Here is a 15,013-nt window from a genome sequence, read left to right as displayed (position 1 = left end):
GCTGTTTGTTCATAGCTGTTCTGTTCTGAACAGAGTAAGGTTTGTCACTCCAAGTTGTCGAGCCACGGTGTCCTACTTCTCCCCGGACCACGTTTTCCATTAATTTTCCCTTGGAATATTACTTGCAGAAGGTGGTATTTACTATTCCGCATCATATGACCAAAGTATTCTACTTTCCTTCTCTTGATGGTAGTGAGAATTTCTGGTTCTTTGCTCATACGGTACAAAACTTCTATATTGGTCATTTTAGCTGTCCAAGGCATCCTTCGGTACGTCCACATTTCAAATGCTTGCAACTTCTTGCACATGGTCTCAGTTAGTGTCCATGCTTCAACGCCGTGTAATAGAATGCTGAAAACGTAGCACCGGAGTAGTCGTGTCCGTAGTGTAATGGAAAGGTCACGGCTTGTCAAAAAAGTTCTCTAAGTCTAGTTCTGGACTGCTCAGTTCTGCATCGGATCTCATGAGTAAGGTCCCAGCCATCACTGATGCGACATCACAGGTATTTGAATGTTGCCACTCTTGCGATCTGTTCCTTCGCTGTTGTGAGATTACCTCGAATGCCATCTTCTTTCCTGCTTATAACCATCCACTTGGTCTTCTTTACATTAAGCCTGAAGCCCATGGCGCTGCCGTGTTCACTGACAGCATTAATAGTTCCTGTAGATCCTGGAGATTGGTTGAAAGTAGCCCAGTGTCAGTGGCATATCTGATGTTACTTACGATGAAAACAATTAACCCCAACTCCTTAAGACTTTCCGTAAAGAGCACCTCCTCCGGGCGAGTTGGCCGTGCGGTTAGGGACATGCGGCTGTGAGCGTTCATCCGGGAGATAGTGGGTTCGAATCCCACTGTTGGTAGTCCTGAAGATGGTTTTCCGCGGTTTCCAATTTTCACGCTAGGCAAATGCTGGGGCTGTACCTTAATTAAGGCAACGGCCGCTTCCTTCCAACTCCTAGACCTTTCCTATCCCATCGTCGCCATAAGACATATCTGTGTCGGTGCGACGTAAAGCCACTAGCAAAAAAAAGAGCATCTCGACTATATTGTGTTAATGTGCCAAAGGGCCTAAATCTAGGGAGTGGAAAGGGCTGTTAAAATTTCTTGTAGATGGGGTCACTCGCAGGGTCCTAAAAGGTAAGTATACAAAATGTGGTTCAGATTGGTGGAAGGGTATGGATTTGTATAGGGAACAAAGAGACATTCTACTTTATACAAACAGTATATAGATTTTTAAGGCTGAAGATGGCCCTCTGAGGCCGAAACATATACCTGTTATGTGTCTTTTCTTAAAGTTTTCTTTAAGACGCCTTTGTGTACAGACTAAGGTCGAGTAATTATAAACATTTCTTTTACTATACATTCTATACAGAACAACAAATATATAAATTCTTAAATTTCAACGTCAATATTGTAGAAGAATATTCCATACTAGCTTTTTCCTGCGGCTTAGCAAACGTAGAAAATCATTGACACTGTGAACTGTATCAAAAGACGTGGTAGGCTGTAGGAATGTAAAGGAGAGGGCGTGTAAGTCACTGGTAAGACCTGAATTAAAGTATGGTTCCAGTATATGAGACCTGCACCAGCATTACTTGACTCGAGAACTGGAAAAGATCTAAGGCAAAGCAGCACAATTTGTTCTTGGTATTTTCCGACAAAAGAGAAGTGTTACGAAAACGTTGCGAACTTTGGACTGGAGAGACTTCGGAGTAAGGGGACGAGCTGCTCGACTAAGTGGTATGTTTCGAGCAGTCGCTGGGAGATCGATGAATGCTGAGTAGTTCACGGCTGGTCCGTGGTCCGACAGCTCTGCATTATGACCGGCCAACCGAACGGAGATTCCGGAAACGGAGACGGCCTGGTCGCCTGTCCGTGGTTTTCCATTCTCCTGCACTAAGGCGAATGACGGGACAGTTCCTAGTATAGGCCACGGCCTCCGTTACAAATCTCCTGGCCTGAGAGAGGGCATCATCGTGTAGGAGGCCCGCCTACCCCTTCAGGGGTGGAATGAAAATATTTAGTAGTAGTCACAGGAGGGATGTCATGGAAGGACATCAATAGAAGAATCAACTTGAGTGGAGCTTTTAAACGTAGGAAAGATCATAATATGAAGTTACCTGTAAAGTTGGACTTCAAGAGGACAAAATGGGGAAAATATTCATTTACAGGGAGAGGAGTTAGGGATTGGAATAATTTACCATAGGAGATGTTCAAATATTTCCAAGTTCTTTAAAATCATTTAAGAAGAGACTAACAACCGACCACCCTGAGCGACAGCCCTAAATTAAGATCAGTTCAGAATGACGATGATATGATGTTGAATAGATTATTGCCATTATTTTCTCTAAACACATTAGCGCACATTATATTGGACAGAGGATGGGGAATATAACCAGGTTACATACCTTTGAATTTGATACTGGTTTCGTCTCCCGATCTCAGAACATCGCCTTCCCCCAGTTCCCTCATGGACATTCCATCTGGACCACACTCTCCTGGAGGTGGGGTACTGGAACCATCCCCTGGGCTGCGCACCTCCTCCGGGTAGCCCACACCCTGAAAAGAAACACATTTTAAAACTCGCATAGAAGAAAATACAAGGTCTTCACACAGCCCCTTTCCATACAAACCTGTCTGCAGCCATCCTCTCAGTTTCTTCGTTATTTCCTCCTATTTTGAGACTGTCCATCAGCTGGTAGCTTCTCCGTCCATGCACCTATCCTTCTAGGGCTTCCATAAGCAAACACTCTATTCGTAGCCAATGCTCAAGCCAGTTCCTTTTGCTTGTATGGATGGTTTGTAATACGTTTCCCTTTTCTCCAATACCTGGTCGTTCCGCACCCTTGCCACCCAGGGTATCCTTTCCACACTTCTCCATAACCACATCTCAAATGCTTCTAGTCTCTTTTCATCTACTTTACCTTCCTTAACGTCCAGGTTCTGACACCATGTGATAGCCAGGAAATCTTTTCAGATAGACTGGTTGCCAGAATATTACTGCTCGCTTAACACCACCCAGGGTCACGTATAGGGTACCTTAAGGTTATACCTACTGATGTGAGCAGAGTATTGCTCTCCTGTATGGCTTAATAGCCCATGAACAACATGCGCTTTATTTCGGGTACGATCAGATCCACGCCAGTCTATTGGCTCCCGCTGCTCACGGGAATAATGCCACCTAACCTGCGCAGATCGAACACCCTCTTAAGAGAGTACCGTAAGATCTACAAAAACCGCAACTACCGGCACACGAAGACATCCCTAAAAGGTTGAAGTCTCGCCATCCACCTTTGCCTGATGCTGCTGACATGACCCACAACGACTGTGAAAGTTTGGAGAGACCGCTGGGAATTTTCAACAGACTTGTCCCTTTACAACGCGTTTTCTGGCGAGCAAATTATTAGTGGATTCCATCTACAGCGCAGGCAGTGGGTGACTCTCAACAAAGTTCGGATAGCCCAATTAAGATGCAGGGACTCACTGTACAAGTGGACGTGTATAACCTCACCAGAATGCGACTGTGCTGCCCCACGGTAAACCATCACTCACATCGTTGGCAGCTGCAAGCTATGTGCTTATTTGGGTAGCCGGGCTGATTTCTTTACACCATCAGAGGTGTTAGATTGGATGGAAGGACATCCTGATATGAAATAGTTTTCTAGTTACTGTAATATATTCAATTGTATATATGTAGATTTTATGCTATACGCTAAATAATAAGTGACGATGTCTCTGTTCCATACAGCGCCACACTCCAAACAGAGCATTACCCCAGTCTCTTCCTTAACCTCAAGTCCAAGCGTCCACAAAGGAGTCTATTCTTTCTTTAGCGTTTGCAATACCAGTTCTTACGTTCCTACTGCTTCTCATAGCGTCCATTATTATGCTTTCCTAGGTATTTGAAAGCTGGCACTTGTTTAATATCCTTCTGGTTTATCTTGACGTTTGACTTGTTTCCTCGTGCACTTATCACCATACTCTTTGACTTGTTCTTATTAATTTTCATTCCATATTCTCCACAGGTTGCAATAAGATCTTCTAGCATTCCATTTAGAATCCTTTCATTCTCTGCTAACAACACCATTTCATCCGCAAATGGAATACACTATAGTCTCCTGCCACCAATAATTACTTCTCTTCTTCCATCCATGTATTTGCCAGTTATATCTTGAATAGTATGGGAGATAGACAGCATCCTTGTCTAACGCGCCGTCCAATTCTGCTTTCCTCTGTTATCTCATTCCCTAATTTTATTCTGACGTTCTGTTGTAAGTAAAGTCATTTGATTAGTCTTGTGTCCTTCCAGTCCACTCACGAGCTTGTTGTATTGCACTACAGCATTGGAAATCATTATTACCTCGGGACATTTGAGGGGTTTCTGCCAAAAACAACCAATGTAAAAAAATACCAAAAATGAGATATTAGTAGACCTGAAATAACAGGAAGGACATCTTTCTTTGTACATCACATATTCTACAAAATCAGCCATTGTCACCGAATTACAGGGGTGTGGAATATTCTAATTCTGTAAAAACAACCAATGTCAGTTGCGCTTCCAGCAAGAATAACCATATTCAAATTGCATTGGTTGCAGTGGCGGCTGGTGCGTGTGCTGTAACACATCCCCACTCCAAAAAATAAAAATATTTAGAAACATACCGGTATGTGGTTTTCAAGAGGCTCTACGCTGAGTTTTCCACACTGAACAAACACGCAAACAACCCCAACACATATACACATTCCTCATAAAAACTATAAAACTATATAATTAAACACACAATAACACGTGCAATGGCAAAATATTCACGATCTCAAACAATTGGTGTGAGCGCGAAAACAGAACTTCCCAATATCATTGAAATAAAACAAGCAACGTCATAATGCAAAATTTCATGTTATGTTTTTATAGTGTCATTTATAAACAAGACATTTTTAATTAAAGAAAATCACAAAATCATGCCCTTATTTTGAAAACATAAAAAGTTCAATTTTTATAGTTCATCGATTTACAAATGTGGCTATGGAATAAGCAAGTTGGTGGTATTCTATACACTTTGGTATTAAAAGACCGGGTGCGAACAGCTCTATAGTATTTCGTTTTCCCGTTTGCTTTGAGCGATCCTCTCTTAAATACTACCGCTGAGTCAAGAGGGTGCCAGCTGCCACGTTCTCATATCGGTGGTAATGCAAGTGTGACTAGTGCAAGTGCTGCCTCTCTGTGGTCGAACGAAGAATCGCTGTGCAGTGATGTCTTGGCTGTTGTTTCCACAGCCTATCGGAACACATTCTCTTTGTATAGGAAAAGTTCGGCACGCATGCGCAAAAGGCAGAGTTCCTGGTTTCTGGCTAAAAGCTCGTTGAGCTGTGATCGCACAGAACCCGGCGTGCAGCGCACCAGTAGTTACCTGGTGTGAGGGGAGTTGAATAACTTCCTGTTCTTTGGCTGACGTCTTTTTCAATGCACTGTATTTGATTGTAGTTAATATTTTTAAACTAATTTATTTTTCCAATAGGCAATGTGCTGCAGCACTTCAGCACATAAGGTACGGCCCCCTCTGATTGGTTGCTTTTTGATTGCAAGCAATAAGATTTTCCGCCATCTTGTGTTTGGGCTATCAGTTGTTACTGACTGCATTGATTGAGAAGAACAATGGAACAACTTCACCAGAAATGCCAAATGACGGGAATGAAATAACAAGAAGTTGCCACAGCAGACAATCTCCACTTGATGTCGTTGTGTGACCCAGGACATGGTTTATGATTTCAAACTTGCAGTAGCTGCCTAATTCTTCAGGAAACGACTTTTGCCTTTGCGAAAATCAAATGATCGGTCATGGCCATCCATCAACGGCTGCTAATTTCGGATGGCAACCAGCCAGTACGGTTGCTAGGTAACACTGTCTAACCTTCCATCCATACCTTACATCACTGCCCGCACGGTTGCTAGGTAACATTATCTGGCCATCCATCCATACCTTACATCACTGCCTGCACGGTTGCTAGGTAACATTATCTGGCCATCCATCCGTACCTTACATCACTGCCTGCACGGTTGCTAGGTAACATTATCTGGCCATCCATCCGTACCTTACATCACTGCCTGCACGGTTGCTAGTGTAACCTTTCCAAGGCATCAGTACATGAACCAGTTACCATTGTTCATAAATATGACGTTAGAATGGAGCACCATCGGTGAGCTTCGAACTCAGCCCGGTTTGTCGAAGCCTCACTCTCCCCTACTGGAATAGTTCGCTAGCCGAGTCGGTATCGCATTTTCGGGTCTGTGGACTGTCCGATGGGGGCGGTAAGTCCTTTAGTAATAGTCTCTATAGTAGGGGGAAAAGTTAATTATGAGAGGAATACCATTTCATTACTAATGAAAAGAGAGACAATATCTTGTATAACAAATTTTACTTATACTAGTGAAACACATTATTTACATGGGTATGCCATACAAACACCTTACATATAGTAACTTGGGTGATCTTGACGTTTAAATGTTCGGTAGTCCCTTTCTACACTTCATTATACGTTTAAATATTCAAACTTAAGAAGTTGGGTTATTTACACTATCTCAGATTTAGAGAGGCGTTTTCTCTCTAATTATTTCACTTTACACTTACACTAATCACTTTACACACAAATCTATTCAACATAAGCATACCCAGCTGTAATTCTGTTTGTTTGTCGAAAAATAATATATTCAACTTGCATCAAATTATGATATAAGTTTGCTAGTATCGTATGAACTGAAATAGGCAATTTACACTCCCAATCCTTTGAAAGTCGCGTTACAACACTACCTTAAGTTAAACGTTGCCAAATATGCAGTATGATAAACACGCTCATTTCATTAGGATTTTTATCAACACATATATCAGGACATTATTTACACAACGATGTTACCTATGGACAAGCATTTAGCGACTTCAATACCAGACATCATAAACAAAGTATTATAGCACTACCTGCAACAAATGGACAAGAATATATACATTTCACCAGTTCACCTAGAGCCACCGGCGAGTGGAGACGTACGGAGTGGAGGGTCCCTGGAGTGGGAGAAGGTAGTGTAAGTGCGGAGTGTTGGAAGTCAGCGAGGTGCTTACAGGCAATGATTGGTACAGAGCAGTACAGGGCGAGCATAGGTGGTTGGGAGGGAAGGAAGAAGTGAAGACAAGAAGATGCAGAATAGAACTGGATAAAATAGGATACTTTATACTTTCTGCAGCGGTGATTTTGATATTGCTTTGGATTGGGGGAGTAGAACTGAACCCAGGTCCGACTTCCAGAGGAAATATGAGCTGGGAGGACATGGAAACAATCAGAAAAATCGTAAAAGAGGTGGTAGCAGAGACATGTCCCTTCGAACAAATCAAGAACATGATCAAGGAACAAACGAGGGAGTTTGAAAAAATGAAGGGGTGGTTTCAGGAAAAGATAGAAGACACAGCTTCACAGGTGAGAAGAAATGGTGAAGAAGTTTCAGCATTAAGAGAGGAGATAGGGAGATTGGAAGAGGAGATATCGAAACTGAAAGCCGACGTAGTTGTTAACACCCGAAGTCGCAGAAATAAATGCTTATTTATATATGGAGTGCAAGAGGGTAAGAAGGAAGATAAGACGAGTATAGTTTATAAAGTAGTGGACATAATTCAGGGTAAAATGAAAATAAATTTCAGTGAAGTGGACATTGATGATGTGACAAGAGTGGGAAGATTTAGAGGTAATAGGCCTATCAAAGTGCAATTATTTTCTACACTGATGGCTGATACAGTGGTGCGTAATGCAGGTAACGTGCAAGGAGAAAAAATATGGATAAGGAGGGACATAGGAGCTGAAGAGTGGAGGAATGAAAACACTCTTAAAAAACACATGATACGAGCTAGGCAGCAAGGGTTGAATGCAGTCATCAGAGGACAGGAATTAGTGGTGACAGGCAACAGATGGAGGAGAGTATGGTCGGTGAATAGACTGATGGACCTAGAAAGGAGGATGAAACAAGATGAGGAGGCTAAGAGAAGTGTAGTGAATAACGGGGATGACAAACGAGTGGAAGATAATAGGCAAGTGAAAGATAACGAGGGTGGAAGTGTAATTATAGGAAGTAGTACTGAAAAGTGTCAAGAGAGACAGAGCGAGGTGCTAAGTGGAAGTATGAACAACGGTAAGGAAAGAGCAGTGGACGGGCAATGCAGGAGAGAGGCTGAAGATCAAAGGGGAGATGGGGGAAAGGAGAGTGAGCAACAAGAAGTTGAGAGAGCTGAGTGTAGTGGTGTAGTTAGACAAGATCAGGGTATAAAAGTAAGGCCAGTGTTAACCTATGAGTACCTCGCACAGAATATGAGTTTGAGCGCAGGGAGAGATAGAAGATATACGGACATGATGAGAGCAATGAAAAGTAGTGAGGGTTTTGTTACAAGAAGTAAAAAACAATAATATAGCGAGTAAGTAAGTAATTAAGGGCGTGGAGGCTGAAATGTTGTGAAGGAGAAGTGGTATATAAGTTATGATATGTTATAGGGTTGAAATGTGGTGTTGGAGAAGTGGTGGTATAAGATGGTGGATGGCAGTTTGTTGATATTTGGAGCTGGAGGAGTGATGGTAAAAGTGGTGTTGGATAAGTGTTGTAATTTGGCTATTTGTAAATTTTGGTTTGGGGGAAGTTGGAGTTTTCGGTAGGTAATTATGATGGGTATTAGGATGAGTATGAGTGTATGGCAAATTGAGCAAATTATGATATGTTATAGGGTTGGAAATGTGGTGTTGGAGAAGTGGTGGTATAAGATGGTGGATGGCAGAAGGTGAGTGTATTTGTAGAAGAAGCAGAGGTGGTGGTACTGAGATTGTATTGGTGTCTGGTATAAATGCTGAGTGATGGCAGATGAGTGTGTGTTAGGGCTGAATTGTGGTGTTGGAAGTAGAGGTGGTATATGCTGAAATGTGGTGTTGGAAAGGTATGGAGATGTAGTTATGATATGTTATAGGGTTGAAATGTGGTGTTGGAGAAGTGGTGGTATAAGATGGTGGATGGCAGAAGGTAAGTGTATTTGTGGAAGGAGTAGAGCTGGTATGCTGAAGTGTGGTGTTGGAAGTATTGAAGGCTTAGTATTCAAGTTATGATATGTTATAGGGTTGAAATGTGGTGTTGATGGCTATTTAATTTTTGGAGCTGGAAACAGGTGAGTTTATTATCATTTTGTATTGTATTGGTGACTGGTATAAATGCTGAGTGATGGCAGACGAGTGCGTGTTAGGGCTGAAATGTGGTGTTGGAAGTAGAGGTGGTATATGTTGAAATGTGGTGTTGGAAAGGTATGGAGATGTAGTAATGTAACTCGGCTATTTGTAAATTTTGGTTTGGTAGAAGATGGAGTCTTCAGTAGGTAATTATGACGGGTAGGATGAGTATGAGTGTATGGTAAATGCAAGTTATGATATGTTATAGGGTGGAAATGTGGTGTGGGAGAAGTGGTGGTATAAGATGGTGGATGGCAGAAGGTGAGTGTATTTGTGGAAGAAGTAGAGCTGGTATGCTGAAGTGTGGTGTTGGAAGTATTAAATTATGATATGTTATAGGGTTGAAATGTGGTGTTGGAGAAGTGGTGGTATAAGATGGTGGATGGCAGAAGGTGAGTGTATTTGTAGAAGAAGTAGAGGTGGTATATGAGGTAGGGTTGGTGTGGTATTGCTGAAATGTGGTGTTGGAGTATTGCTGGCCAAACTTTTTGGAGGCGTGATTGGTATTTGTTATTCATTGCCGAAATTTCTGGAGATGAGAGGTAATTTTATTATGGAGTGTTATGACGGAATGAAATGAAATGAAGCAATGTTAACGCAGATTGGTAAAAGTTGCGGTATGGTTGATTGGAACGTAATGACGGAATAAGATGGCCGGTTTGGTATGCAATCATGTAATGGCTGGTTTGGAATGCAACCTAGTAATGCTGCTGTTGCAGCTTATGCTGGAGTAGGTCAGGGAACAATAGAGGTGATGAAAATGCTGAAGTAAGAAGGTTGCGTACGTGAGAGTGATAACAAGCATGGAGTTGTAACACCAGCAGTAGAATGTAAACATTGACCAGGCTGTTGTGAATTGATGTAGATGGAGTTGGTTCTGGTATAAAACCGGGACGGTATTGTTTATTTCATTTTATGTTATTTAGTATATAGTGGAGAGGGGTGGCTCAGGTTGGACTATTCTTATTAATCTTATTTGTTATTTATTATTATTATTGTGAACATGTATTCGGGGCTGAACGCCTGTTTTGTTCACTAATAAATACAATACAATACAATATACATTTCACATACACACAATGGGCCGCAGGTGGCCTTATTTACCTGCCGCTTGTGACAGTAAGCTTTACTGTCTCCTGCAATGAACTCAGGACCTTCTGAGACAGGGTATATCTGACCTGGAATTCCCTATACGCTGTGAATAATTAAAGAAATAAATTGGAGGGATCCTTCATTTAATGCTCATTTGGAATCTCTGCGACGTTGGCTCTATTTAAATTAACACGCGTAATCTTTGTACCGAAAAGGAAAGAAACTCGCCACTTGTATCTGTTTACTTTCAATGTAGAAAACACTTCTCTTCGTCCCTACAGCCAGGCTCGTAAATCTATTCAGCTGATAGCCTTCCAAGACCCATTTCTAAAGGGCGGCCACTGGGCCGTCTTCATACAATGACTTCGCGGTAAACGACCTTGCTTTCTTTTTTTCAAGCCACTATGGCCTCACATTCAATGTCGGCTATGTCCGGCCGTAATTAACATATTCACAACACGAGATCCACTTCGTGTACATTACTAAAGAGTTCCAAGGAAACTTAACATTTTCGTTTCACACTATATATTATGGCTACCGCCTGTTCACCCATTTCATTTCTCCTCTCGGTACATTGACTACGATGCAGATTTATTGATGATCTCCTGCCACCAGGGTCCAAATTAACTTGCGTATTCGCGAACTAATTAGCGATGTAAGATATATACCCCAATCTCATGCTCCATTCGTTGTTCCAGCAGTTTAATTTCTAGTAAGGAGGATTTCCTAAGAGCTTGTGAAGTACAAAAAAAATCAGTTACTGAGATATATTTGAGAACTCCTATTGGCTGTAGAAAGATGATAACTGGAGTCGTTTACGTGGAATATTTAAGCCCTTCTACTTGACAGTACTTCACGCATAATTAATCTGAGGTCCTTAAATTTACGTCATGCATTATCAAACCCTTGTAAAAAAAGGAAGTAAAGTATGGTCGTTCCCAAACCATGAAGAAAGTATTCTATAAAAGACCCAAATAAAAATGAAATTATAATTATTATCCCTCTGAAATGGCGTGCTTGCAGTTTACGTTATATCTAAGTGAAAAATTTACATATTTACAATGGGACACGACCTTCAAAGAAATAAATACTTGGAAATGTACTCAGCCTTCTGGATACCACGTTCACAGCTTTACAGGAGGGCACTCCATGGATTTACACTGCTTGCATCACGTCATCGGCGATGTGAAGACCCATGATGACTTCCTGGCAGGTCATACACATGACAGCGACGTTCCAGACGTTCTCGGCTACCAGGCGAAATTCCGGCAAACAGCTAGATGACTCGTTCACTCCGATACACAGGCAAAATTCTGGCATTCAACTGGACGTCGGCGTTCACTCTGGCGTTCACGTAGACATGTAAATGAGGGGAAATTATCTCAAGTGAATACGTTAGTTTATCACACACCACAATTTGAACATATGGTTGGATTTGCTCAATAGCACGAGCATTCCAACCCAATGTCGGTAATGTCCCAGAAGCCCGACATTAATCCCTTCTCATTTATCTATTCTTCTTGTAGGCAGCGATTATAGGCCCAGAAATTTCACTAGCTTCCCTAGAAACGACAGTATTAGCATTCTCGTATTCATGATACTAGTTCAGGCCTGTTCTAATGCACTTAGCCGTAAGTCGAGCTCTCAACTGTACTACGGATTACTTTAACGTGGCGCTGTCCTCAATTAGGTCTACACTGAGCCGTTCACTGACTTTCTTGGTAATTCATATTGATATCAAGCACGTTCGCTTCACCCACTTCGCTAAGTACGTCCCTATATATGTTAACTGAGCCGCATTAACTTAGACACATAGGAGGCTCGATGTACGACCTTTTCTACACACGGACATCGGTTATTACGGTTTCGTACCGTTCCTATTTATTAATTTTATTTCCACATACTCACAGACTTTAATGAATCACTGTATTACACTGCTCAAATTACAAGATTATTTCTTCACAAACGACTCACACACAAACCACGACGAAATACTACCGCACTGGCGCTACATTGCAAATGCACCGGGTAGTGTCTCCTCCTCAGCTCATGAATATATAGGCGCGCTACGCTAGAGACCCGAATGCTGAGGGTGGGGGAAAAAATGCAATCCTTTCTCACACATTGGTCCGTTAATACGCAACGTACAGTGACGAACAGGATATCAAAATGTAGCTCTTGTATTCCCATCTCCACTGAGTGACTGTTATTAAAATAAGTTCGTAGGTTTTGAAGCAATCTTAAAAGCGTCCTTTAGTCTCTGGCGGTGAATGATGACGAGCACAGGGGATTCCTTATGTTCCTTGGCTCGGCTAGGGTCCAACATCTGTTAGTCATTAAGACGCGCCCTTGTTTACAGCGTATTTACCGCTCTGTCAGTTAAGTAGAGCACTTCTCGGTCCCATAATTATGCGTAAAATTCCCTGATTCAAATGAATGTTTGCGCTTAATTATCCATTGGGTATTTTGCGATTTATGAAAATTAACAGAAATAAAACAGTTGAATGCGTTAAGTTGGCAGTGGTGAATAAGCGAGGAAAACAGGGTATAATGTTAGTTTTCACGTTGGATCTACTCTCTGGGCTCAGCTAGTGACCTAGATTCTTTGTCACGTGATAACGCGTATCGTTTCATCTCGCTTGCGGTGGGAGTGAGAAAACTTCCAGTATAAGCGCTCTTGCACCGCCTTGCTGCTAATTACCAGCAACTAGAGCTGGGTCGCGCGACTCTGGATATTGCAACTCGAGTCCTGGAGCGGGCAGAAAAATTCTAACTTGGGCAGTTTTTATCGTAGAATAACGCGGAAAACGGCATATTTCATCTCCTGGATATCATGACATACCATAGGTGACGTTGTGAACGGTCACATCCCTCCCCTGCTTAAAATAAGAAAAATCACGGGTAGGGATTTTTCTTACCAATCACATGGTTCTCGTGTTGTTAAATGTGAGTGTATCGTAGGATAGCATTTTCTTGTCTTAGAGCGTATCTTGACATAAGGATACGCAAGTATTCTTGGGTCATGATATCTCGTCTTTCCGTGCATGCTAGACAATCTTCATCTCCCGACTCGCCAATGTTATCATCCATCCCATGGTAATCTTCTAGTTCCATGTAGTTTACTCCGTCCATTTCTTCTTCAGGATCCTCCTCATCCGCGACGTCCACTCCGTCGTCGTCCTCGTCTTCTTCTGGATGTTGTCCTTCATCTTCTAGGTCATCTGGATCGTTTGGAGTCTCCTCCGGTAATTGTCCTGGCACATGGTATAATTTTAGATTTGAGGCATTATAGATAGCCTCAGTTGTTCCATCCATGGATTGTACCTTGTACGCGTTATTTTCTAAATTTTGAATTATTCGATAGGGCCCAATATACAGCTCTGCAAGTTTGTGGTAAAATTTTCGTGGTGGATCCGAAGTTGCGGGAAGTTTGACCAATACGAGTTCTCCCACACGTAGAGGTCTGTGGAATCGTTTGCGTCGCAATCGTCGTAACCGCTTCTCTGCCTGTTTCTTCAGAGATTCCAACGTATCTCTCACCCTCAACTCTACTGATGGTCTTGGATCTTCTGGACATGGCACGACGTCTTTCCATGGTATAGTTTTAGATTTGGCTTGTTTTGATGGCATATCCTCTATTCCTTATGCTAGTTAAATTAATATTATTCCATATGTACACAATATACATTTCAAGTCGGATCGTAGCTTATCATTAGTGTATCGATCCTTCCTCTTGTCCACTCAACCCTACTTCCAAAGCACGAGGTCTTGGGTTGAGCATCCCTGGTACTTCATTCTGGCCATGCGACATAGCAATTTTTTTCTTCTTAGTGCGCTCCCTAATTCCCGTAGTAAAAGTGGTCTTCTTAGGTCCGTAGTTTGTCTGGAACACTGTGTTGAGACGAAAATTTCCTGTTTTTCCGTGTCTTCTAAGTACTCTATGACGTATTCTTTCATTGACGATTTTCTTCTCTAGTTTCTTCCTGACGAACTGAATATCGTCATGCGACTGGCCTGATTCAGTGACGCATCTTCTCAATATCCTAGATAATCGCTGATAACTCATAAGGTTGTCCATTCCTTTGGTCCATATCAAAAATTTCTGGAGCTCTTTGATCATGCCTTCATGAAGACCAACCTTAAGTGTACTCTTCCGGATTACCGGTGATTCTCTCATCTTCTTCTCCTTCCTCCGGTATTTCACCTTATCCGTCTTCTTCTTCTTCTTCTTCCGTCGTCTCGTCATGCCCTTCTGAATTCTCTTCATTTCTGCAGCGTTCCCTTGTCGAATATTCAGTTGCCCTGTTGCTTCATTCACTGCTTTGATATCACCATAGTCTGGTGTGCCATTTACATCCCTTTGAAGTGTGTCTAAGATCATTTCCTGTTCCTCTTCCTCGGCGGTGATCCTAAATTCAACCTTCACTCGATCCATCTGCTGGTCAATATATTCTTTGCACTTAGTCTCTGTGCTGTCCCGAACCTGCGTTATTTGTCCTTCCGTTTCTGCTATTTGGCTTTCCTGAGCTGTCATTTTTATTTCTATTTCGGCTGTACGCTCATCCAGACGGCTATTGGTTTGCTCTAGCTTCAATGTGAGGGAATCTATGCGTCTCGTCACGTCATCAATGCGGGAGTTAACATGTTCTTTAAGCTCCGCGGCTTGGGCTTTACACGA

The 15,013-nt window shown here is 42.1% G+C and overlaps 1 protein-coding gene across 1 annotated transcript in view; it reads right to left on the bottom strand.

The window, feature by feature from the left end:
- Nucleotides 1-15,013, bottom strand: part of LOC136885238 (adenylyl cyclase 78C) — a 1,041,122-nt gene that overhangs the window by 335,512 nt on the left and 690,597 nt on the right. The window contains exon 4 of the mRNA XM_067157709.2: nucleotides 2,409-2,559. Within this exon, the coding sequence (XP_067013810.2) occupies nucleotides 2,409-2,559 (151 nt within the window). The remainder of the gene's footprint in view (nucleotides 1-2,408; nucleotides 2,560-15,013) is intronic.

Source organism: Anabrus simplex, chromosome 14 (genome assembly GCF_040414725.1).
Source record: "Anabrus simplex isolate iqAnaSimp1 chromosome 14, ASM4041472v1, whole genome shotgun sequence".
Taxonomy (NCBI): Eukaryota; Metazoa; Arthropoda; class Insecta; order Orthoptera; family Tettigoniidae; genus Anabrus; species Anabrus simplex.
Note: the sequence above shows the minus strand (reverse complement) of the source record. Positions and strands in the feature narration are given on the sequence as shown.